Source organism: Heloderma suspectum, chromosome 1 (genome assembly GCF_057233095.1).
Source record: "Heloderma suspectum isolate Gila_16-S chromosome 1, 16-S_ref, whole genome shotgun sequence".
NCBI classification, from domain to species: Eukaryota; Metazoa; Chordata; class Lepidosauria; order Squamata; family Helodermatidae; genus Heloderma; species Heloderma suspectum.
Genome location: NC_139458.1, coordinates 21,606,627 through 21,631,533, shown reverse-complemented (window position 1 = coordinate 21,631,533; position 24,907 = coordinate 21,606,627). Strand labels below are relative to the sequence as shown.

The 24,907-nt window shown below is 45.0% G+C and overlaps 1 protein-coding gene across 2 annotated transcripts; it reads right to left on the bottom strand.

Annotated features, from left to right (window-relative positions):
• Positions 1-15,828: 15,828 nt before the first annotated feature.
• Positions 15,829-24,784, bottom strand: BAG5 (BAG cochaperone 5). 2 transcript variants are annotated; one of them, XM_084837811.1, is made up of 2 exons: positions 24,695-24,784; positions 15,829-21,752 (listed from the first exon to the last, which is right to left on the bottom strand). In XM_084837811.1, the coding sequence occupies exon 2, from the start codon at positions 21,722-21,724 to the stop codon at positions 20,372-20,374; it is 1,353 nt and encodes a 450-aa protein (XP_084693937.1). In that variant the 5' UTR covers positions 21,725-21,752; positions 24,695-24,784; the 3' UTR covers positions 15,829-20,371. The 2 variants fall into 2 exon arrangements, with proteins under 2 accessions (XP_084693937.1, XP_084693945.1); XM_084837819.1 differs by having other exon boundaries at positions 24,266-24,720.
• Positions 24,785-24,907: the final 123 nt, after the last annotated feature.

Genomic DNA, 24,907 nt, shown 5'->3' with positions numbered 1-24,907 from the left:
ACTCGTTGCCAATGATGTCAGACATATAGCCAGGGCAGCTTACAACATGTCAAGAAGACAAAAGTAAAACAAATCACAGTAAGAATTATTTGGTCTTTTAACGTTCAGTGTCACTTTTATGTGGATAATCTGTAGCACTCCTTTTCTTTTTCTGGTCAACCTTCTTCCCTTTCAAATATATCTGATTGTTGCTATTTCTGACTGGATGTCTTCTCATCTAAAGCTTAACATCCAAAACTGAGTGACTGCTCTGTCCTCCTTCTCCATCTTTACCTCTTCTCCTTTCCTTTCATCTTGGGTAATTCTATTCTTCCTTCTCCCTAAGTACAAAACCCTGGAGTCCTCTCTAACTATTCAGTTTCCTTCTCTTCTTTTATTGAAGGTACTGCAGAAAGATGTCATTTACAACTTTTGAACATAAAACTCATTTTTTGTTTGATTCGGCAAAGACACAGGTTTATTCTCGCATTCTTTCCCAGCAATTACTATAATCCTTTTTTGTTTGGTTGTTTTGGGGTTCACCTCTTTCTCAGCTTCACCATTCTGTCCTCCGTCTTAAAGGTCTTAAAGTCTGCTGCCCTTATTCCCCTCTTTCCCAGATCTCATTTTAGACCACATTTCTTCTTTGTTACAGCCCCTTTGTTGGCTTCTGTTTCTTTATTGCGGGGATAGGCAGAAGGCAGGTTGGGATCTACTGGTATATCTCCAGGTGATTTGCAGTAGATCGTTAAGGATTTCTGGCTCCCAATTGTTTAACAATAGCAACAACAAAATGACTCCTCCACCTCTAAATTATACTGCTGAAATGAAGAAAGCTTGGGGAACAGCCAGGAGTTGATTCTTGTGTGGAAGGGCCGTGAGCTCTGTTCAGTTCTGGTACTCAAAAAACAAAACAGAATTCTTGGACTCAGAATTCTTTAATTCTAAATGTGTGTCTCTTTCACCTGGCTCTAGTTGGTGGATCTCAGGGTTCTAGTAAAAACAAAGTGGATCCTGCAAGACTGAAGCCTGCCCACCCTTGCCTTATTGGATCTATTATTACAGTACTTTTTATGTTTAAATCAACACTTTGATTCCTTATCTTTTCTTCTCTCACTTTATTTGCCCTCTCCTCATCTTTGCTCTGCTGATACCTTTCTTTTGGCTAAACATCAGATTACTTTATTTCATGTCTCCATCTTTCTCTCTTGCTGCCCCTATTCTCTGGAATTCACTCCTCCAGGGTTGGCATCAAGAGTAGGCATGTTTGGGCGCCTGCTGGGGGCCCACACTCCAGCAGAGGCCCACTGACAAGACCCCCCTGGAATTGCTCCTTCTCCTCACCATTGCAACCTGCTTGTTCACCTGCCTCTTGCTCTGGCCCCAAAAATGGTGGTGTTGAGAAAGAGGAGCAGTAGATGTTACTGCCTACTTGCTCACCTAGTCTTTGCCAGTCAAGTAAGCAATGATCAGTGCCTGGCTACAACAATGGGTTGGGTGAGGTCTAATAAACTGAGTCTCGATCCAGACAAGACTGAGATGCTTTTAGTGGACGTTACTTCTGACTGGATGGAGGATGTTCAACCTGTTCTGAATATGGTTGTGCTCCCACTGAAGGACCAGGTTCATAGCTTGGGGGTTCTCCTAGAGACATCATTATCACTTGAAGCTTAGGTGGCCTCAGTGGCACCGAGTGCCTTTTATTAGCTTCAGCTAGTGGCCCAGCTATGCCTCTATCTGGACCAGGGTAACCTGGCTTCAGTAATCTATGCTGTAGTAACTGCCAGGCTAGATTACTGCAATGCACTGTACATGGGGCTGCCCTTGAAGACTGTGTGGAAGCTGCAGATTGTACAAAATGTGGCAGGTTGATAGCAGGGACCATAAAGTCTGAGTATTCCCTGCCCAATTCAGGGTGCTGGTTTTAACCTATGAAGCCTTACACAGCTTAGGATGGAGCGCCTCTCCCAGTATGAACCTACTCATACACTATGATAAGCATCTGAGGCCCTCCTCCAAGTGCCTCCTCTGAGGAAGGTTCAGAGAATGGCAACAACAGAGAGCGCCTTTTCAGTGGTTCCCCCCCCCAACTGTGAAATGCTCTCTCCGCTGACGTCCACCTGGCGCCAATATTGTCATCTTTTTAGCACCAGATTAAGGTTTCCCTGTACTCCCATGCATTTGATGTGACATGATGAGGTTTTCAAGGTCTGTGTTTTATCAGGTCTCCGTATTTTATTGTAACTCTTTTTAGCTGTTTAAAACTTTTAAAAAAATTATGCTAAATATTTTATATTATGTTTCTGGGTATTTTGGATTGTAATTTTTGTGATCCACCCAGAGAGCTTTGACTATGGTATAGAAAGCAAATAAATGAATGATGAGAAGGTGGATGAGGAGCAATAGCAAGTAGAGACAATGGTGGTGAGAGGGGGGCATTGAGGGAGGGGGCAGAGAGGGTATCCTGCCCAAGGCCCCCTCCAAAACCTGGAGCCAGCACTGACTATGTCTTCCTCTCCTTTCCTCTTCCTATTGTGTCCATTCCCCTTTCTCATGATGACATCACATAAATTTGCATCAGTCTACAGCTTTTGCAATTAGATTGTAAGCTTGCTGCAGGCAAAGTTGTTCCATTTAAAAATTACTATACAAAGCCTAGCTACTGAGGTGCTTTATAATTATTATTACAAGTTAACATGTCAGCAAAATGGCCTAAAAAAGCTAAGATACCCCTTGTCCAGGACTTTACCATACACAACAAAGCTTGCTGAAAAAGGGCATCATCTAGTATCTCTTCAGTGTTTGAATTCTTCAGTTCCACACAGATGCACCAAACAATTACATACGGCTGTGTGTGTATTAAGCATTCAGATGTGTTTTAGTTATAATACTCATATCCTGCTTTGAAGTCCCAAGACGGTCACAAAGCAGCAGATCTAGGTATGGTCAGCATATATTGATGAAGAGTGCCTTCTCCCCTGCGTCCCAGTCCACCATCTAAGTCCTCTGAGGACTATCTGCTGCGGCTGCCTAATGTGATATTGGCAGCCATATGCAAGAGGACTTTTTCCTTTGCTGCCCCTCAGCTGTGAAATGACCTGAAGGTTGAAATGCATCTGCTAACCTCTTTGAAGGTCTTTAAGCAGGAATTAAGGACTCTATTATTCCGGCAGGCCTTCCCTTTTTAGAAATCTTGTTCCTTTTGCTGATTTTCGTATACCGCTTTTAGGGAGCAATCCTATTGTTATTGACAGTTACCTCTGAACCCGGGGGCAACTGCCTACCCAATGCAGGGTAGGAGGAGTGGTGAGGAGCGGATCTCCTCCCTGCTCCCACCACCCTGCTTTCGTGGCTAGACAGCTGATTTCGGCTGTCTAGCCACAGGACCTTGGAGCACGGGGACAGGTGGCCAAACGACACATAAGAAATGTTGAACCAGCACTTCCGACTGCCCCACCCCCAGGAACACCCCATTTCCCCCATTCCACGCTGCTCTTCGGAGTGTGGAGCCGATCTGCGCTATCTATGAGGCGGTGTGGGGGGTGGAAATGGGGGTCAGTTCTCCGGGAACCGACCTTGGAGCGCCGGCTCTGAGGTCAGTTGCCAGGAACAGACCAGTCCTATGGCTGTATAGCCACTGACTAGCGGCCATAGGATTGTGCCCTTAAGTTGTGCTGTTTTTAAGCTGTGTTGTTTTTATTGTTGGATTTTTTCGTTAAACTGTTTTTAGCTCAAAGTTGTTTTCAGTTATATGTTGTCTGTGTGCTTTTAGTAAATGGCTTTTAAACTTTGTATATTGCATTTTAATGTTTTAACTTTTATAAACCACCCAAAGAGCTTTGGCTATGGGGTGGTATAGAAATGTAATAAATAAATAATAAATGTTATTATGTGCTACTTAATTATCACTGGTTCTATTTGTCCTGTATTAATCCTAATGCAAAAGTCCTTGCTTTGTGCCAGATTCCTTCCATATGATACCACCCTAAAAATGAGGCAATAGATGGCCTGTGGACCACCATTTCCCTTCCAGGGAATGTAAACATAATTAAGAGGAAGACTGTATAATTCACTGCTGACAAATTATGCCCAAATAACTCCTCCTTATCAAATCAACCATGGAAAACTTCAGCATATTAACCTAATTTTTCCAACATTTTATTAAAACTGGTCTAACATATTTTCAACAAGAAGAAGCTAACTCTGCAGTACAACAGCACAGAGGGTCCACGAAGAGTGATTACTGTTTTCCCCAGAGTACCACTTTTTAATGGTCAGTGCAGCTATTCACTGCATCAGTGGAGCAAAACAAGTAGGGCATGAGGTGTCTTATTTGGACTACAGAAGCCTTCCCCCATCTGGTGCTCTCTAGACATTTTGGACTTCAGCTCACATCAGCAAACATGGCCAATGGGCAGGAATTCTGGAAGTCCAAACCATTAAGAAAACTAAAATCATGGCATCTGGTCCCATCACTTCCTGGCATATAGAAGGGGAAGAAATGAAAGCAGTGACAGATTTTATTTTCTTGGGCTCCAAGAGCACTGCAGACGGTGACTGTAGCCATGAAATTAAAAGACGCTTGCTCCTTGGGAGGAAAGCTATGGCAAACCTAGACAGCATAGTAAGAAGCAGAGACATCACCTTGCTGACAAAGGTCCATATAATCAAAGCTATGGTTTTACCAGTAGCAACGTATGGCTGTGAGAGCTGGACTATAAGGAAGGCTGAGCACCGAAGAATTGATGCTTTCGAACTGTGGTGCTGGAGAAGACTCTTACGAGTCCCCTGGACTGCAAGGAGGTCCAATCAGTCTATCCTAAAGGAAATCAACCCTGAGTGCTCATTGGAAGGACAGATACTGAAGCTGAAGCTCAAATATTTTGGCCACCTAATGTGAAGAGAAAAGTCACTGGAAAAGACCCTGATGCTGGGAAAGACTGAAGGCAAAAGGAGAAGGGGACGGCAGAGGATGAGATGGCTAGATAGCATCACCGATGCGATGAATATGAACTTGCGCACACTCTGGGAGAGAGCGCAGGACAGGAAGGCTTGGCGTACTATGGTCCATGGGGTCACGAAGAGTCGGACATGACTGAACAACTGAACAACAAAAGGTCAGAGAAGACTTGACTACAATATTTTAATAATTAAACATAAGAGTTTTATTACTTGCTAATGTTCATTATAGTTAAGAGAAATTTCCTTATCTGCATTGAATGGATGTGTGGTCAACTGCAATGCTTACTTGAACTATATTGATCAAGCATATATTGATTCATTTAGTCTGTCAACATGGCAAACAAATAATTTGGGCTTTATCATATTTGTTGAACTTACAACTATCTGTTGGAATTTTGCTTCTTTGGATGATTAACTTAGGGTGCAATCCTATGGCTGCTAGTCAGTGGCTAGATGGTCGTAGGATATGCTCCGAGGTCAGTTCCCTGAGAACTGACCTTCTCCTGCTCCCACACTGCCTCATAGGCAGCACAGAACAGCCCTATGTTCCACACTTAGAAGCGGAGGATGGAGCAGCGAAAATGGGGCGTTCCTGGGGGCATCGGGGTCGGGGAGGGCAGAAATGCTGGTATGACACATCCAAAGTGTCATCTGGCACCCACTTCCCCCGCTCTGCCTTCCCGCAGCTAGACAGCCGAAATTGGCTGTCTAGCCGCAAATACAGGGCAGCTGAAGCGCAGGGGGAACGATCCCCTCTGCACTTCTCCTGCCCTGCATTGGATAGGTGGCTGGTCACCTCCAAGTTCAGAGGTGGCCAACTATCCTGGTAGGATTGCTCCCTTAAGGTGGCAAAAACGGACAAATTTCAACCATATGGACAGAACTTCTAAAACATAAACAATCCTTAAATGTTATGAACAAGTTGCTGCCGTAGTTTTTCCCTTTCTGGGATACAGACAGCATCATCCTGACAGGTTCTGACCGTAAGAAACTCTGGAATATGATTATAGCCCAGGGTGGTATGAGCTTGTGTTATTTGACTCAGAAGGATAAAAGACTGTGGCAAACCTGTTTGGATCTGAAGGTGCCAGGAAGTCTAAGTCTTTAAAAAGGACGCTTAAATTATTTTAGTCGAAGTTTCAATTTGGTTACAAAGATCCAGCTCCACTGTGTGACAGTCGTTTCAAATGACAAGTTTTAAGAAACGTGTTAAGTTTATAGCTTATCTGATTTTTCAAAAGACTGTACACTATGAGGCCATTAACCTTTCAGATGGTTTACACTGAAATCACAGCCATCCCCACTGTGGAAGGAAGATGCAAGCTAACTGTGTCACAGAGGCAATAAACTACTTCAAAAAACCAAGCATTGTTTCTTAAAGTGAAGGCAGATGTAACATAAAAAGAGAAATCACAATACGTTCTTCACCTGCAGTAAGCCCATTTTTCTCCCAGGTTTGAAGTTTGCTAGGTCAGCTATCAGTCTTGCCCCTCTACCCCATGCTTTAGGTCAGGGGTGTGCAACTTGTAGCTGTCCAAAAGTTTTGGCCTATAACTCTCATCATCCCTTACCATTGGCTACTCTGGCTCAGACTGATGGTAGTTGTAGACCAAAACATCTGGAGGGCTACAAGTTGCTCACCCCTGGATTACTGACCTTCCTTCCTCCCCTTCCTAGCATCTCATGCATGTTTATTCATTTGGACAGTCAGCCTTCACTTGTGTGTGCGAAGACATTTTAAGAACAATTGAAAAATTACCCCAAGGACTGGAGGAGGGGTCTTGGTGACATCATGGAAACTAGCCAGTTGATACCATTTGCAGCTGGGGTTTGCTGCAAATCTGCATTTTCAAATTTGCCAACTCTCAGGTTTCTTCAGGTGTCAACTCTTGAGAGAGAATGGTGCATATATACCGAATGAGGTGAGAGTAGTTCTAAATGTGCCCCACAGGTCTACAAACGTTACGTCTATCTTCACCCTGAAAAAGCACAATACTAACAAACATCAAACCAGTACAAAACCCACCATTGACCTACACTGACTTTCTGTAGCATGCTTTCCTGTCACTAGCTCTGGTAACAGTCAGTCTGTTTTGCATTATCAACTCTCCACCTTAAAATGCAATGCTCTGTTCTTGCAATCCTAATGTGCATTTTTTAAAAATAGCAGGAAGATGAAACTAGATATGACACTCAACATGTGTCACCACCAACCCCCCTCCCTTCTCCCTGTAATATATAGCCCAGACTTCTCCAACCTGGTGCCCTCCAGATGTTTTGGACTTCAGTTCCCATCAGTCCCAGCCAGCATGTCCATTGGTCAGGAATACTGTTAGTTCTAGTCCGAAATATCTGGAGGGCATCAGATTGGGAGAGACTGGTTTATACACTGTACATCACTTTAGAACCTGCTGAATGCCAGGTTGGTCCAAGATAAAATCTCCCTCACCCATGATTTGATTGTGGATGAGGGGGCTGACCTGGTATGTGTTACTGAGGCCTGGGTGGGGGAACTGGGAGGGGTCACTCTCTCCCAGCTGTGCCCTCCCGGGTACTCAGTGCAGCACCAACGCTGACTCAAGGGTCGGGGAGGGGGGGTTGCAGTGGTCTATAGGAATTTGATCCCTCCCTCTAGGCTTCCTGCTGATTCAAGTGCAGATCTTGAGTGTCTGTACCTTGTGTTGGGAACCCAGGACAGATTGGGGATTCTGTTGGTGTACCACCCACCCCGCCGCCCATCAGACTCCAAGCCTGAGCTGACCGAGGTGGTCTCGGACTTGGTGTTGAGGACCCCTAGGTTGATGGTCCTGGGGGATCTCAACTTCCATGCCAAGGCCGCTGTATCCGGGGCGGCTCAGGACTCCATGGCCGCCATGACAACCATGGGGCTGTGCCAACGTGTCACCGGCCCAACACATGTAAAAGGACACACGCTTGATCTGGTTTTCTCGACTGGGCAGGAGGATGGCGATCTGAAAGTGGAGGAATTAACATCTGTCCCTTTGTCATGGTCAGATCACTTCCTGCTGAGGTTTAGACACCTGGCGGCCTTTCCCCTCTACAAGGGTGGGGGACCTATTAAAATGGTCCGCCCCCGGAGGCTAATGGATTCCGATGGATTCCAGAGGGCTCTGGGGGATTTTCCTGCTGGTATGGCTGGCGCTCCTGTCGAAGCCCCTTCCGTCCCGATTCCTTCCAGTTGTCCTCTGTATTTCTCTGCCTCAAGGAAAAGCTAGGTGACAACGTGCCTATAAATACCACCGCTCTCAGCGATTTGGTGATCAGTGGGACGGCGGTTGAGGAGGGTGGGGGGAGAGAGAAGATCTCTTTGCCTTTTCCTGCAGTCTCCCAATTCTCCCCCCACACACGCGCGCGCCCCCGCCCCGCCGCCAATCTCCACGCGCGCACGCAGAAGCCCTGGGAGCTTTGGTGGGATGACGCTGGGGCTGGCGGTCGCTTCCCTGTGCGGGGCTGATCTCTCGGCGAGCCCTAGGCCGGGTGACAGAGGTCAGCAGCGGCGTCGCTTTTTCAATCCCCCCAGTGTCTGGGGTGACATGTTTTCAAAATCTCCGCTCATCCGCTGCTCTGCACTTCCGGAGCGATGAATCGCACGCACATCTCACACAGCTCTGCTCAGCAGAACGAGCTGAAAACGCTGGATAAGATTGTCTACTCGGAAGTAAATCGCACTGACTTCATTTGCACTTACTCGGCAGAGGAGGAAAAAGAGGTGTGGGGAATTGGGGATTGCTTTGCCTTTCGTTTTCAGTCTCTGCTTATCCGGTGCAGTGGACCTGCGCTTAAGTTTAATTTCTTTAAAGAAAGCTTGTTGATGCCTTTTATTTTCAGTCTTTGCTTATCCGCTCAGGCGGACCTGCACTGAAGTTTAATGACTTGTTGATGCGCAGAAAACAGCTCTGGCTGCTTTCAGTAGCCAGATGCATATTGCTGACTAAGTAGCAGAATATTCAGAGAAGCTGAAAGACTAGTTCTTGATCGTTTTCTCCTCTTGCTGCAAGCAACTACAACAACAAACGCTGCTCTTGCTGGACATCATGGTTTATTTCAGGAAGTGTGTCTGGACTTAGTTTTTGAATAGAAAACCTCGTCTTAGTTTCCCTCTTCTATATCACACTCTTATTTTATATAGAGATTTCTACAATCATCAACTACATGGAGAGTGGAAAGATGACATTTTTCTCACTCCCTTATAACACCAGAACTTGCGTCAGCCAGTGAAATTGGTGGTTTGTTTAAACTTAACAACAAAAATATTGCTTCCCTTAACATGCAATTTACTTATGCATGTACTGCTACAAGAATTGGTGAGGAGTACTCATTTTAACTGCATTTTAAAAGGATTAAATGACTTCACAAAAGACAGGTACAGTAGCCCATTGAGTAGTCTATACTAACTATCTGAAGAGCTGAGCAGCTGTAGACCTAATCTGTCTCTTGGGTAGGAGACAACTGGGACTCTCCCCAATAGGGGCAGATTATAAATATTAAAAAATGAAACAGATTGCAATTCATGCAACCATCTACACATAGTGAATCCTGTCACAGAGTACTTCCTTGTTAGGGGAAAGGAGAGAATTGTTTGCTGAGCCACTTCTTTCAGTGTGTGTGTGGCAGGGAGGGAGGTAATCTCCCTACCAAAAGGTGTGTTAACTGGGGAAATATGTGACTCCCATAACAAAGCAGCAACCACTACAGATTTAATTTTTCTTGAACAAGCCATCTTGAGAACCCATGGTTTGTTGCTGGGTTGTTCATGGTAGTTAACAAGCCACGCAGCATGGTTAACAAGCCACCCTGCAGAAAATGCCCTGGGTTCAGACAACACACTAACCTACGGTTCAACAACCTGCACTCAACCACTGAGCATGGGTTAGCATGTTGTGTGAACAGCTCCAGTGAGTAGCCATACTCTCTACTAATATTTCAATCCCAAAACCTTGTTCCCATTTTTGTTTCTACTAAATTCCTCCTGCCTTTGCTATAGCCAGTAAAACTGAACTATTTTACAAGCTTTTTACAGCAATATCTTCATTCAGCAACATTTCAAACACAGGTAGTATTTTTCTATTAGCTTTATATTTTGTATTCATTTTGGCCAAGAGGTTTCATTTGCAGTTGTATTCAGGTAGATTACAGTACTTTAGAGTTGGGAAGGAGTTTTCTCCCAGGTTGGATTGACTAATAACCCAAGTAGTCTTTCCATCTACCCCCGCAGCATATGGCTTAGTTTGCTTGCTTATGTGAACAGGAGCTATTTGCTCTGCAAGTTCCTTTCTAACACTGCACCCACTCTGCCTGGAGCACCACATCAAGGTTCAAGTTGCATAGGCTGATCTGTGGGAGCTAGTGGTCTGTGCATGGTGCTGCCTTTTGCAGAAGGCTGGATTTGAGCCACTCCCATCTCTTACGAATTTATGTTCAAAGAGCTGCCATCCATTATATGAATACCACCACCACCCTTTTGCATGGTGTCCAGGAAGTCACCATACAAAAGGAACTCAGGGAGCCTGCATCTTTAAGATTTGAACAGAAAAGAGGATTTTGGCAAGTAAAGCTTTTCTTGCCCCTCCAAGGTAAACTGCAGCTGCCAAAATTTGCTTTTCTACATAGTTATTAAAGGGCCACGGTGGCTTAGTGGTTAAGATGCTGAACTGCAGACTGGAAGGTCTGCAGGACAGTAGTTCGAGGCCCCAGTGCTGCGTGACGGAATGAGCTCCCGTCTTCAGTCCCAGCTCCTGCCAACCTAGCAGTTCGAAAGCAAGAAATTGCAAGTAGATAAATAGGTACCACTTCGGTGGGAAAGGTAACAGCGTTCCGTGCACCTCGGTGATCAGTCATGCCGGCCACATGACCATGGAAGCGTCTTTGGACAGCGCTGGCCCTTCGGCTTAGAAATGGAGATGAGCACCACACCCTAGAGTCGGATACGACTGGCTGCGGACACCTTTACCTTTTACAGTTATTAAAGGGTACGTGATCCATAACTCCCTTCGATTTGGTCACCTTTATAGTTATTTTCACTACTTCAAACAGCCTTACCCCAAACAGCAGTCTCATGTAACACTCCCCAGACCCAAGCCACATAGTAGCTGATTACTTTGGGCTACAGCCTTTCCTTTTCTCATTCCACCCAGAGGGTTCAATATGAAAACTTAAGCAATGCCACCTGCAAATTCAGTAAGACCCTTCCCATTTTCACTGAGCAGACTGATGAAGTACAAGTATCAAGCTTCACAACACAATCCTGTATCTGTTGACACAGAAGTAGATCCCACTGAGCTAAATGAGGCTTACTCCCAGGTCAGTGGGTATAGGATTTCAGCCAAAATTGGCCTACAGCAGGATGACTAACATATTGTAAAAAACATTGGCCTTCATTAACAAATGTGGGTTGCATAAGAACTCTTTAACATATTCAGTGATAACTGCAGTATTCTGTAGTTAGTTACAAGACTCTACAGGAGGGGCAAATTTCTGCTTTGTGGCTGTTTGCACTCTTTATAACACATGGCTTAAGCGGAAATGTCACATCCAGTCAAAACACATTCAGCAGTTTTATCCATAAGCATATCTGAGATTTTATTAAAAGGACACTAGAGTAACAATTATTACTTGATGAACTGAATTTAGTGAAATTTTGCAATATATTTGTTAATGGAATTAAAAACTAACTTAATTTTATAGTTTGCATAGATCCAGCCTTTTTCCAAATATGGCTGGTAAACAAATTATTGCTTCAAAGCAGAGTTGCCACTGTTAAACAAGGAAACTGATGCTTTCCATAGAAAAAGGATCTGTACGGTCCATAAATCGAGCATTTCCCATGAGAAAGGAGAGTTGAGAGAGAGAGAAAATGGGACACACCAACAACATAAAAGTGAGCTCAATTGCTGTATGGAAGGCAGTCACTTCCTCATAAGGATAAAAGGCCTCTCTGGCCTGGACAAAAATATCTTTACTGAAGTGGATTGCACAACAGTGGAATGTCAAATGCCAGACAGTAAAGCAAACCAGCTTCGGCCCTCATTGTGGGAGGAGGGAGAGAAAATATTGCTTTCTTTTAGGGTAGCTACAGATGGGCAAAATAAGTGTTTCAGCTTTTTGGTATCACCAAATCCAAACCACAGTCATGACAAAAACTTCCACTAGAATTAGGCAGCATCAGATTTCTGCCCCATTCACATATAGAGTGGGAGGTGAGGATGTCTAATTTTATCAAAAGGGATGGCAAGTGAGCTAAACCCTACACCTTTCCCACCCAGTCTCTTCTCCCAGCCTGGCTCAGTTCTGGTATCTGAATCAGGCTGTGTGGGGAGAGGGATAGAGAGTTTGGGTGACGGGCCAGAGACACACAAGATATGATGAATAACCTAATAGGCATTTTCTTATAAATATCAATGGCATGGCAATGGCCCCATGAACAAAATTCCCTTTTTTATTTCCCCAGGATTTTAATTGCTCTGATGTGATTTTTTTTTTTTTTTACTGCTACTAGTTTTATTCAGGCATTTAATTTCTTTTTAGCTTGTTCATCACTTTAATGGGTTTTAATGTGTGAACTGCCCTGAGTATATTTATACTGAAGGGCAACATAAAAATGAACAAGAGATATATAACCTGCTATATAAAAGAGTGTGGAATGCATTGGTTTTCCCTGATCCTCTGTTGTTGTTGTTGAGTCGTTAAGTTGTGTCCGACTCTTTGTGACCCCATGGACCATAGCACTTAGCCTTGTGATACGTTCCATGGGGTTTTCTTGGCAAGAATACTGGAGTGGGTTGCCATTTCCTTCTCCAGTGCACCACATTTTGTCAGAACTCTCCGCCATGACCTGTCCGTCTTGGGTGGCCCTGCACGGCATAGCTGATGGCTTCACTGAATTATGCAAGCCCCTTCGCCACAACAAGGCAGTGATCCATGAAGGGGCTGATCCTCTGAACGATAGATATGCCATTTATATTGCCATTTTGCAGATGGATACCTAAGAGCCTTTTTGCACCATCACAATTTTAGCACATTAGCACATTTATTGTTAACAGTTCTGATGCACTACTCTCAGGGCAGTATTACACTATTCACCTGTGGTTCATCCTACCCAAAATTATGCCAGTATGTATGTGGAAAGCTGGTACTGTACTGGGGCATAAGGATAGACCTGGATCATTTCCAAATCCTATGACTTCCAAAGCAAATTAAATTTACATTGTTAGGTACAAACCCACACAACGGCATAGGTGAATCATTGAAGTTATGCAACCACACCCAGCAGTTCAAATTTGCTGTCCTAACCTCGCAGTCACTACATACTATTCCCTCTGGAATCAAGACAGAACATCAAACCCAGCAGAAGCTAAAAGACCCCACCTTTAAAAGAAAACACATCGGAGAACAAACCAAGCATATACTACTTAAGGTGACACATGGCACAGTACACTTTATATTATGAAGAAATTGCTACAAGCAGTGACAAAAAATGAAACAGTCCTGTAAAAAAGGGAGAACTTATTGTTCCATGAATGAGACTGGTATGTAGTAGAAACATTATTACAAGAGACACACCTATCAACAGCGGGCTGACTTGTGGGGATGGTGCGTGGGAAACCCAATAAATGGCAAGGCATTAAGGTTAGGTTGTGATGTCACCCTTGGAGATTTTTCTTCAGCTTTTGGCATGGGCAGAATTCAGCAGCCCATACTATGGTGGGTCTTGGTCACTATACTAGTGATCTAACATATGCACTGGCTCTCTATTGTGCTGTAAGCACAATTCCAGGGGTCACCGCTGTCTTGTTAACTGTGGCAGGTATCTTTTAGACTTGCCAAAACACTATCTCTGTTATTCTATCTGGACACTGTCAGTACAAGGGCAAGTGCAAAGGCATTTTCAATGGCTACTAGCTTTGGACTGGGTTAAAAAACCGAAGTAATTAAACAAGTATCCCCAATTTTTATTCTCACACTGCTTGAAATGCTTCTTCAAACACACACACTCAGACATCCCATTTTGCTTCAGCGAGCAAGATTTACATTCGCCATCCCACTCCCTTATGTTTTCCAGCTCTTCCTGAAAAGTCACTCACCACATAATAATGTACCAACCTCACTTCTTGCCTTGTCAAGATACACCTGTATAAACTAGCATGCAAGCAAGTTATATGCTAAAGAGTAGCATGATCACCTTGCTTCTTTGTTAGGTTTTGCACTTGGCAGAGAAGACTGCAAATAATTAAGACATGGATCCAGGGCAAACTTTAATAAGGACACAGCTGTGAGTTATGCATTGCTCTCTTGATAAGTTTTCTGACTAGTTTCTTCAAAGTCAGGTTCTCTTAAGGAGCTCCAAGACACGACGTTTGCCTGACCAAACTGGAGCAGAAACTTTAAGAAAGGTCACTGTGCTCCCATTATATTTTAAAAGTTTCCCCCCTAGAGGTATAGTTTGAAAATTAGGGCTAGATGGGAATCAAGGCACAGGCATATCATAATAGCAATCAAGCGAGCCTGTTATATTGCGCACCACAGTGTCCAGCACTTGACACACCAGAGAAAGTTGCAGGGCTGAGTCTGAATCAAGAATCAGCCCCAGAATCTGTTTGAGAATTTTTGCAATTCAGTCCTAGAATAAGACTGTCCTTGAGCATGCACAAAGTACATTAATCACACTGAGCAACCATGGCCAGCCCTCACACATTTGGGATTAGGTCTTGCAATTCAGGGGTGTGTCTTTCAGATGAACATGTTTTCCAGCACAGGGAAATTGGTATTCTATGAAAACCTGCTCCTATCGAAACACTCCCCCTGATTATGAATCACACTGGCTTATACCCTGAAAGAGACTGTTCTCTATTTGTTTTCTGCCAATGTAATCACAGGTGTCTTTGTGAACACACCAATCTGGAAGTGGAAATCTAGTTTTGTAAATTTGAAAATGAAGCTGGCCTGAAGCAGAAAATCCAAATGGTACTCTCCCTAAAGCAACAAAAAACCCAACTAAACCATTTGCCATCTCTTAGTGGTACTGAAAATCTGTCGGTGGCTTCCAGTGCCATTAAACACAAAGAGTGAGGGCCTAAACTAAATATTACATGCAAATGTATGCAACTCAATTCTGATTCTCCCACCAACACCATAAAAGGTTATTCTGGTTGGGGTGATTTAGCAGCAGGGGGAACTGGTGCTTCAACCTTTTTCCATGGCTGCTTCTCATGCTAAATCGCCCCATGCAGGGAAGGGAAGCAGCTGAGGGTGGGGAGGGGTGTTTTGTGCAAAACGGTAGATGGAGAAAGGATTAACTATTCTCTTCCTCCACAACTTCTCAACTCTATAACCCTCTGGAAGTTCCTTTTTCTAGGTGCAGAATGGCACCTGGAGTTCATTTACATGCATTTGAGTGTAAATTAACATGTAGTTAAGATGTCAAATCTGCAATCCAGTGTATATTTTTACATGGAAGTCAGCTACAATGAAGTTAGCTTGACTTGCTTTCAAGTAAGGATAGGATAGGGGTGCCTAGCACTTTGCAACGATACAATAGCGGCCAATTTTTGTTTGCCAGGCTAAGATACTCTTAGAAGACTGCTGACCAGAGAATAATAAAAAGCTGCTTAAATATTTGCAATGCGCTATGATGCTCCATTATATTCTGCTAGTGATGTTGCGCTTGTCACTATAAATCTATTCCTCATTTTTAAAAAAAAGGGTCTGTGGAGGGAATTCATCATCAAATAAACTCTCACACTTAAGCCAGTGATTGTTATAAATTCCTGTTTCCTAGTGTAAGAGAAAAAAATCATGTTTACACGGATAAGTGAATACTCCATGCATCACAAAGGAAGAGATGTTGACTTTGAAATGAATTATCAAGGAGAAAGCGTCAAAATGCTTTATTAAGAATATTTGACTTCTGAGTTTATACACACCAAAGCAACACTACACACAAAAATGGGTCGATGCACGTATTCCAAAAAGCAAGATCCACATAGGTCTAACATGTCCATTACACTTTGAAAAAATAAAAAACAAACAGCACAATCCATACCACTGTAACTGCTGGCACTCAAAGACAGCTTAAGTGTGGGGACTCATTTAAATGGCTGGCCGATCATAGCAAAAAGATGGTTAAATCCCAAATGATCAGAGGAGAGACAGTTGTACCATGGTTGCTGGCAAAAAATATCAGAACAAGACTGCTTGGATCAACCGTGCTCCTAAAGCAATACAATCATAAATCAGAAAAATATGAAAAATCATGATGCTTAAAGAAACAGCAAAATTACACCCATTTGTTTCTTGTGCCACAATGTCATGGCACTGCACACAGAAATGCCTTTAAATTAACAAAATGCAGACTGCTGGGTTGGTCCAATATTGAGAAATTCAATAGCAGAAAACATTTTTAGCCCACCATAATGGAAAAAGCATGTTTCCTAGCCTGCTTGCATATTAAATAGGAAAAGTACATTCTTAAAAGCACAAAACAAGGATCTCTTAAAATCCACATACCAGACTCTTTTTGGTTTAGCTTATTTAGTTCACTATTTTTATTCATGCAGAAAATTTTATAACACTGTAACAGAGATCTTACCATAGCACTGCACAAACTTACGAGCCGGAGATTTAAAAAAAATACAAATACAAATGAGGAGTTATGTTGCTATTGAAATATCTACTCTTTATTGTTAAGTATTCTCCCATTATATCTGCAGTTCTAATAGGTTACAAAATTATGAGAAGCAAACCTCAAGAATGCCCCTAAATAATGGGAGTCTACATTTACAGTTTCAGAAACAGCAGCATTCCCATAGCATTTAAAAGAGTTTACAACAACTGAAAGATAAAATAAGGGCGGGGGGATTAAGTACTATGCCTTAGATCTTAATTGTTGCTGCATGGATGGAGGAGCTCCTTCCATCTGCAGAAGAGACTCTGATCTAGAGGAAGCTTCCACTGGAGGAAGGTGACGTTCACTGATTGCCTCTCCCCTCTGCAGCACCCTGCACCACCATCTCCCACACTGTTTCAGAGGGTTCCCCAACCTTCTCAAGCAGATTTTATGGGTGCAAGGGAGTGCAGGGGGAATGGGAAATCAGCAAAAATCCCCCCCCCCATCAGTGGCAGCATCCTGTGAGAGGAACTCCAATGAGGGGACACTCCTAGATTGTTAGTTAGGACAAAACTTATGAATCTGTTATCAAAACATTAATAACATTGGGTTGTATTCAGTTGTGTTCCTTCGCTCACAGAAGGCTGTTTGGTCTAGTGGAGGCTTCCATGATGGAAGGGGAAGAGAAGAAGTTTGTGAAAATTCACCCTTTCTCCTGCTGCCCCCACAATGTTCCAAATAGTCCCCCAACCCTCTGATTTTGGAGAGTGCATGGGGCTGTACAGGGAAGAAGAAATCAGAGAAAATCACCGTCACCCCTTACTATTAACAGAAGCCTCCGCTGGATTGAAGAGCCTTCCATGAACAGGTCAGTTAGATACAACCCATTGTTTAGTTGCCACCTCAAAAAATACATGTTAGATCTGCAGTCTAGTTCAGGAGCTCCTTATATAAAGCTCCGACATGCATATCAAGCTCTCATATAAGCAATGGCTTTCCCTCTGAATTTGAAGTCAGAGCAATTCTGTATAGCATACAGTGTATGCAGAAAGGGCTTGGATGAAATATGCATGTAGAGCAGCCTTGAAAATTAAGTCAATGGGAAGTCCAAGTCACATGAGAGCCCTACATACATGCACCCAGAGCTTTGGATCAAAGCCCTTACAACTAAAATAAGAGCACCTGCTGAAAGTGAAATTTTTTTTAATCACAGATGCTAGCCTGTTCACTAAGAACAGAAACTGGAACAATACAAGCAGTTTGAATATTTTCAAATCAGCAGGAAAGAGTAACAGAAAGACATTTGTGGTGAAGTGTCCAAGGAATCCTATTATTTAGCACTGGGAGGTATTAAAAAAGAAACCATAATTTTCCTTGATGAAAGATTTGCTAAGCAGATATCCATAATGAACAAAAAAGATATATCAAGCTTAAACAAGCTTTTTGTCCAGCAACCTCAAAAGCTTTTTTAAAGTGCAGATTGAGCCGCTACCACTACCAGAAATGAGGCACAGAAGAGATCAAAGCAATTGGGCCAGGGTGACATATTGAGCCACTGGGTCCAAGGCCAAGAAGAGAACTCAACTCCTGAGTCTCTGACTGGGTTTGCACAATCACATAGGGGGAAATAAGCCACGGTGGCTTATTTTCCCCACAGCGTGTGCCGGTTGCATGCCAGGGGGATTTGCATAATTACTCGCACTGGCACAGCTTGTCATATCGTGCAAACCCAGTAAGGTTGGCTTGTTGCCATAGTTAACAAACCACCCAAAACCCATTAACTGTTGTAGAGTTCTGTGGTGGCTTGCTGGGTTTGCACAACAGTGAGCCACACCAGGGACAGTAATTATACAAATTCCCTCAGCACACACAGCGGAGGAAATGAGCCACCATGGCTTATTTCCTCCTCTGTGATTGTGTGAACAGGCCCTGCATCTTAAGCTCAACCATCTGGACCCCCAGTTGGTTACTAATATGGCGATAATAAGTTCCTGCAAATATGGTAGCATATTTTTATCCATATTAGACCTGAAGGGGAAAAGCAATCCAGAAGATACAGAAGACATCACTGGGAAGCACCATGAAGTCAAGGTGCTGTCAATTCAAGTGTCACTTAGAAGGCACTTGTTTCTTGGGGATAGCCTTGCTTCTTTTAATCATGTATTAAAACCCTATTTATAAACAGAAATGCAGTATCAGGAATGGACTACATTTATAAAGCTGTTTCAAAGAAACAATCCTCTACAAGCCAGTAATTTTGATTATAGAAACGGTATAAAAAACAGCAATTAATCTTTTAGTTTATTTCTAGCTACTGCCAATTTCTGCATGCCACTAATGGTGCACTCTGAAAAACTATGATTGATGCTGGTTTACCTTCCTGAATCAGCAAGCAACAGGGAAGAACACAGCCTAAACTGAATTCAAGCTCAGTGTATTTAGGAGTATGTTTAGACATAGATGTCGGGCTCCACCAAGGATGAGAAAAAGAAAAAAACATAAGACACTTCCTCTTACATTGACAAATGGTACATGCAACCTACTCAAGACAGCTAACACAATAGATAGCTATGCTTCATTTAAAGGCAGAAACATTCTGAAGTGTTTGCCATTCTGATTGCTTGAAAGATTGAAAACTAGGGAAGAAGAATGGATTAAACACATCTAAGGCATATACATGTTGCCATCACACATCACTAAGGGTATTTTCATAGGTCATTGAAATAGCTCAAAGGAACTAAGCCCAGAAGGAGCTTGAGCAACACATGAAATCTTGACAAACACCAATGGTTGTGGGCCAAGCACATGTATATAAATGTGCTTGATTTTCTATTAAGCCAGAAGAAGCAATAATTTTTCATTCAATCCAGAAAAATGCAAAGGAATAATTGGCAAGCTGCCCAATGTCTATCAAGAAGCAAGTGATTTTGCACATCACAAAATTAGACCAAAGCAACTCCACAGCCATTAAGGGCCAAGTTTGGAGAACTCTGAACTTTGAAGAATTTAGCATAATTCTTCAATGTTATCTATTTTTCAGCCTATAATGAACACAATTTTTAAAAATTCTGATGTAACCCTGGTTATAAATAAGAACTCCTTTCAGAATGACCTGAATCTGGATCAGTGTAGTTGCACACTACTAACTCTGAAGTAATCCTGTAGAAATCAGTAGAGTGACAAAGGGTATGTGGCCTACAGTGTATGTCTATATGCCAAAGCTGTTATTACATAGTGCCCTATAATAGGCCCAAACTATTAAAAACTATAGAGCCAAGCCTTAGGCAAGAGATCAGCAAGACTAAATCAAACGCATAAAAAAGGCCATGAGTAATTTGTATTTAATCCTTTGGATTGCAACTGTGCTGTATCAGACAACTGCAACATCTAAGCTGGTTTAAGGCTAACAGACATTCTCTCCACATCTTCTCTTCATTAGTTTCACCCTGACTGATCTAAAAAAACTCATTTGACAGACTGCATTCTCTCTCGGTGTAGAAGAATTCTATACAGAATGCTTTGGCCAAATCTTGGGGTTGGGCAGTTCTGGAAGTCTTCATCACAAATCATGTGAGCTACAGATTTCAGGAAAGAAGATGGTTATGACAAAAAGTGTAACACAAATGACATATGGACTGCTCTCATGGCCTGAATGCGACAGCATGAGGCAGCTGCTGCATAGCCCAGTCCAACATTTACTCAGCCGCTACGAGATGAGCAACTTTTAGTCTTGTGTTTGTAGGACATTGGTTGGCATAAAGTGCGAGAGAAAGAAACAGCAACACCGGGCACAAGACCTCTGATATTTTAGTATTCCCATTCATCTGTTTTCATGTCTAAATAGTACAGAATATTCTGTGCAAGCTTCACTGCCTGTTTCCTGGCTACTTTTGAGCGCTCATCTCCTTGAGGGTCTATAGCATCAAGTGCTAGAAGTTGTTTAGTGAGGAGCTCCTCCAGTCTCATGTAGTTCTTATCAGTTCTGTTCCCATCAAAAGACAGCACCTCTTGCTGAATTTGGGATACATTTCCAAGAATATTCCAAACTGCTTTGTGAGATGGAGGCTCTGCTTCTGTTTGGTCCACAAAGTTTTGTCTCTTGACAAGTGCCTCCTTTAAGTCAATATACGTTATGAGGGTCTGTACTTCTATCACTGCTCGCCTCCTGGCTTCTCGGATACATGGATTTTTGCCTGGACTCACTTCATCCAACTGGGCAATTAACCCCTGCAGCTCTGCCTTTGACCTCAGATACAAATCTGAAGCTTTCTCTACTTTTAAAAGAGAAGCATGAACCTCTCTCATATTCTTGCGGATTTCTTCTATTTTTATTATGCACCTGTTCTGTGCCAAGTCATATGCGTAAGTAGTATCAGCTTCTTCTTCCAGATCAAGGTATTTCTGCAATCTATTGATGTCTTCCACAACTTCTTTACGATAGTTTCTTATTTCCGGTCGGCCACATACATCTAAGGCATCCAGATCAGCAATTAGGCCTGTGAGCACACAGGATAAATGTCTACAGGTCTCATTGTTGTTTACTCCCATTAAAACAGCAATAAGGGTCCCTTTTGCTTTATTCACATCGCACATAACGGAATTAATCTTGGAGACAGAAGGATGTGCATCACTGGACAAAGGCAGGGAAGGCTGTTGCTTTGTACAACCATCTATGATCTCTTGAACGGCACATACTTTGGTCAGAGTGCGATACCTGGCTTTCCTCAGAGAGATTTTCCCTCCAGTTTTCACCTGAGTGAGCCTAAAAATGACATCCTGAATGCCTTCTTCAAATTCTTCGGTTACACAATTCCCTCCTTTATAAAAAGCTGTGATTTCGTGTTCCACCAAGTTTTGTGCTTCATTAAATATGGACTCTATCTCCAGCCTCTGGGGGTGGTTTGCATTCTGCTCCAGTTCCTTAAGCAATCTTTCAGTTTCCTGGGCAGCCCGTTTCCTGGCTTGTTGAATATCACCTCGGCCTTCTGCATCAACAGAATCTATTTCAAAAAGTTGTTTAGTCAAAGCCCTCTCTAGTTTCTTGTAAGCTCTGTCACTTGACAGACCACTGAACGTTACTACTTGTGATTCCAACTCTTTAACTTCTTTCTGTATTTCTTGCAGCCTTTTGATGGAAGGATGTTGGTTACCCATATCCATTCTTTTTCTTCATCCAGTTCCAACAGAGCTATAAATAATGAAAAGATCCAATTAAATATGACTGGTGTCAGACTGCTAGGCACCTAATTGTTTGGCACCTAATATTTGGATTTTCTAGGCAATATTCCTAAAATTCAAGTTTTCTGTTCTAATTCTAAAAAAAAAAAAAATCAGTTTTTTTACTACCATATAGTCTCTGCAATTCTTATCTGCAGAAACAGAGAGGGCTTACCCTAGAGATGTACCATTGGCTTTAGTAACAGTTTTTATAAAGGTATAATATCTCTGATCTTTATAGATCTCTGATCTATAATGTGTGTGTGTGTAATATATATATATATATATATATATATATATATATTTTAAAGGTGCTGCTGGTTTGTTTTTTAATAGCACGCACCAACAGCCTAAGCCTATGGATGTTATCTAAGAAGTACCGTATGTTTATTACATTTCTATACCACCCAATATAGCTGTGAGCCTTTCCCACAGGTAAGGCTGAAATCTTATTCACACCAAGAAGAGTGTCCTGTTCCACACACACACAGTCTTTAGGCGTTACAGGTGAGGCAGAACAAAGTGGCTGATGCACGGATGGAGAAAATTAAAGATGATGTTGCCATCTTCTTCCCAAACTATTACTCTTTTGGTGCCAGAAAACAACAGCACGCATCCCCTTCACTTGCCCTCATCATACCAGCGATGAGATACATTACTGTACCCAGTACTGTCAGCCCCTTACTTGCTCTTCCCTGTCTCCAGTTGCCTCCGGCGATAAGCCAGCTTTTTAGCCCCATCATTCCCAAACCACAGCAAACAGCCCTTCGGCCAACGGTGCCCACTTCGCGCCTTGCCCAGTTCCCACCCACGCGCCTACCCACATTCATGGCCTTGCCGCCCACTCCCCCTCCTCGCTTGGTACAAAGGCGTCGCTACAACTCAACCCTGCCCCACCAAACATGTCCACGAATCCTCCGGCGCCCCACCCCGTTCTTACCGCAGCGAGAAGCCCCTCGGGGGAAGCGAGACCCCGTGCACAGAGCTGGATCCCCCGCCCCCTCTATCAAGCCTACATCCCTGCAGGAAGGAAGCCGGGAATCAGCCCCGAGCTCGGGCCGCTTCCCCCGGGCGGAGCGCGCGAGCCGTCTCCCTCCCCGCCTCGCTCTCTCCGCCGAGTGACTTCACAATGCCGGGCAAACCAATTCCGCCTTGCCCGCCCGGGCCGCTTCTCCGGGCACGGCGGAGGGGAGGGGGGCGCGGGGAGGCGGAGGGCAGCGGCTCCAGGGATCCGGAGGAGCCCGGGAGGCGGAGGCGAACCCGTTTCGCCGCCCCCTGCCTGGCCAGGCCAGTCCCTCTCCATGTGCCCCCTTTCAAGTCTGTATCCGGGATTCCCTCTGGCGCATCCATCATCCACGGTCTGAGCCTGGTTAATCCCCTTTATGCCTCCCCCCGCTTGCTACAGGGCCCGCCCCACGCCTCTCCCCTCAGCTCCCGACCCCCCCCCCCCGCCTTCCAGTCCTACAGACTGTGCCCCGGTCCACCCCACCCGCTGCGACTCCGACGCCGTTATCTCCCCGCTCCGCGCAAAACCTTGCAGCAGCCGCGGCCGAGTAGACTCTACGCCGCCGCCCTGCCCGCTGCTCTCAGGGGGACCATCCTATAGGCCTGCCTACTCGGAAGAAAGCCCCACGGAGTTACTCCTAGAAGCGCGTGCATGGCATGGCTCCCTCAGCCCCTTCCAACGGCCCCCGTACACACTTCCTCTGACAAAACCACTCATTCTGGGCAGCATCCAGGGCCAATCCCACTTAGACTAGGCCCATCGAAATGAATGGGACTGACGTTAGCCGTGCCTAACCTATGTCCCATTTATTTCAGCGGGTCTACTCTGAATAGGGCTAGCACTGGATACTATCCTCTGTCTACTCTAGGCAGGGGATAGTATCCAGGGGAGGAAACTATAGAGGAGGGGGGGCGGGAGGGATGCCTCACGCCCCCCTATGCCCCCATGACTCCCCCCAACCCGAACCAGACCTTCCCAGTTGCCCCAACAGGCCCCGTCCTTGCACTTCAACCTGCCCCCACCAAGCCATCTTCAAGCAACCCGCCTTGGAGGGGGCTGAAACCATACCGCACAATAATTTGGGAGTGAGCCAATGCACTAAAACAGAGAGAGAGAGAGAGATGGTTAAGGGCGCTGAAGATTATTAGAAGCCTCTTTCATGCCACATAAATTAAGCGAAGTGTGTGGGGAGGGGGCGACGCTTGTGTAGCTCAGAACTCTGCTCTGCCCCCACCTCTCTTTCTTAGGCTGAGCCCCCGCCCGTCCCAACTGCAACCCCCGCCCCTGCAGCCGTCCTCACAGTAGCAGCCCCCTCCCCAGCAGCCCCCCACTTCTTACGCCCCCCTTCGCAACCGCGGCGTCACTTTCCCCCCTCCCAAAAATCTGCACCTCTCCCGCAAGGGCTACTGGCTGCACAGCCCCAGAGCCCCGGCCTCGGCACAGGTTTCCCCCCTCAACCCCCCCCGCCAGCCCCTTACCCTTTTTTCTCGCCTCCTCTTGCTTCCCCTACACACAGCACAGCCCCTCGCAGTAGCACACTTCCGCGTCATCTCGCCCAGGGCGGCCGCTGAGCTTCGGCTTCGCCCCCCGCCCCGCCGCGGGCAAGCCGGGCCTTCCCATCTCCCCCCCCCCTCCGCCCCCTTCCCGTCACCACATCGCTTTCTTCCCCTGGGGGGGGGGGGCAGACGCGCACAGGGCTGTCACGGAGGCGGCTCCCGAGCCGCCCCCGCCGCCGCGGCGGCCGTCCCAGAGCGCCAGACCCTTTCGGTGCTCCGCCACCGAACTCGGGGCGGGAGGGGAGGGCGGCCGGCCCCGTCGCCCCTTCTCCCCGCTTTGCCTTCTGGCTCGCCCGGGGTGGCCGGCGGCTGAGCCAAGCCTCCCCGACCCCGACGCGCGTGCGCACTCGCCTCCTCGCTTTCGCCGCCGCGGCTCCGGGGAGCGCGAGGAGGACTGGCGAAGTTCCCCTTCTTCGTCTTCCCCTTTTTCCCCCTTTCGCGACGTTGCCGTAAAGCAGCACCGACGACGACGACGACGACGACGCCGCGGCCTGTTACTGAGGGAAGCCAGCAGGCGCCATTCTTCGGCCTTGTGGCGATGAGGAGGATTGGCAGCCTTGTTTT

Excerpts from the sequence above, each read along its gene's own strand:
- BAG5 (XM_084837811.1), bottom strand. The coding sequence starts at position 21,724 with ATGGATATGGGTAACCAACATCCTTCCATCAAAAGGCTGCAAGAAATA.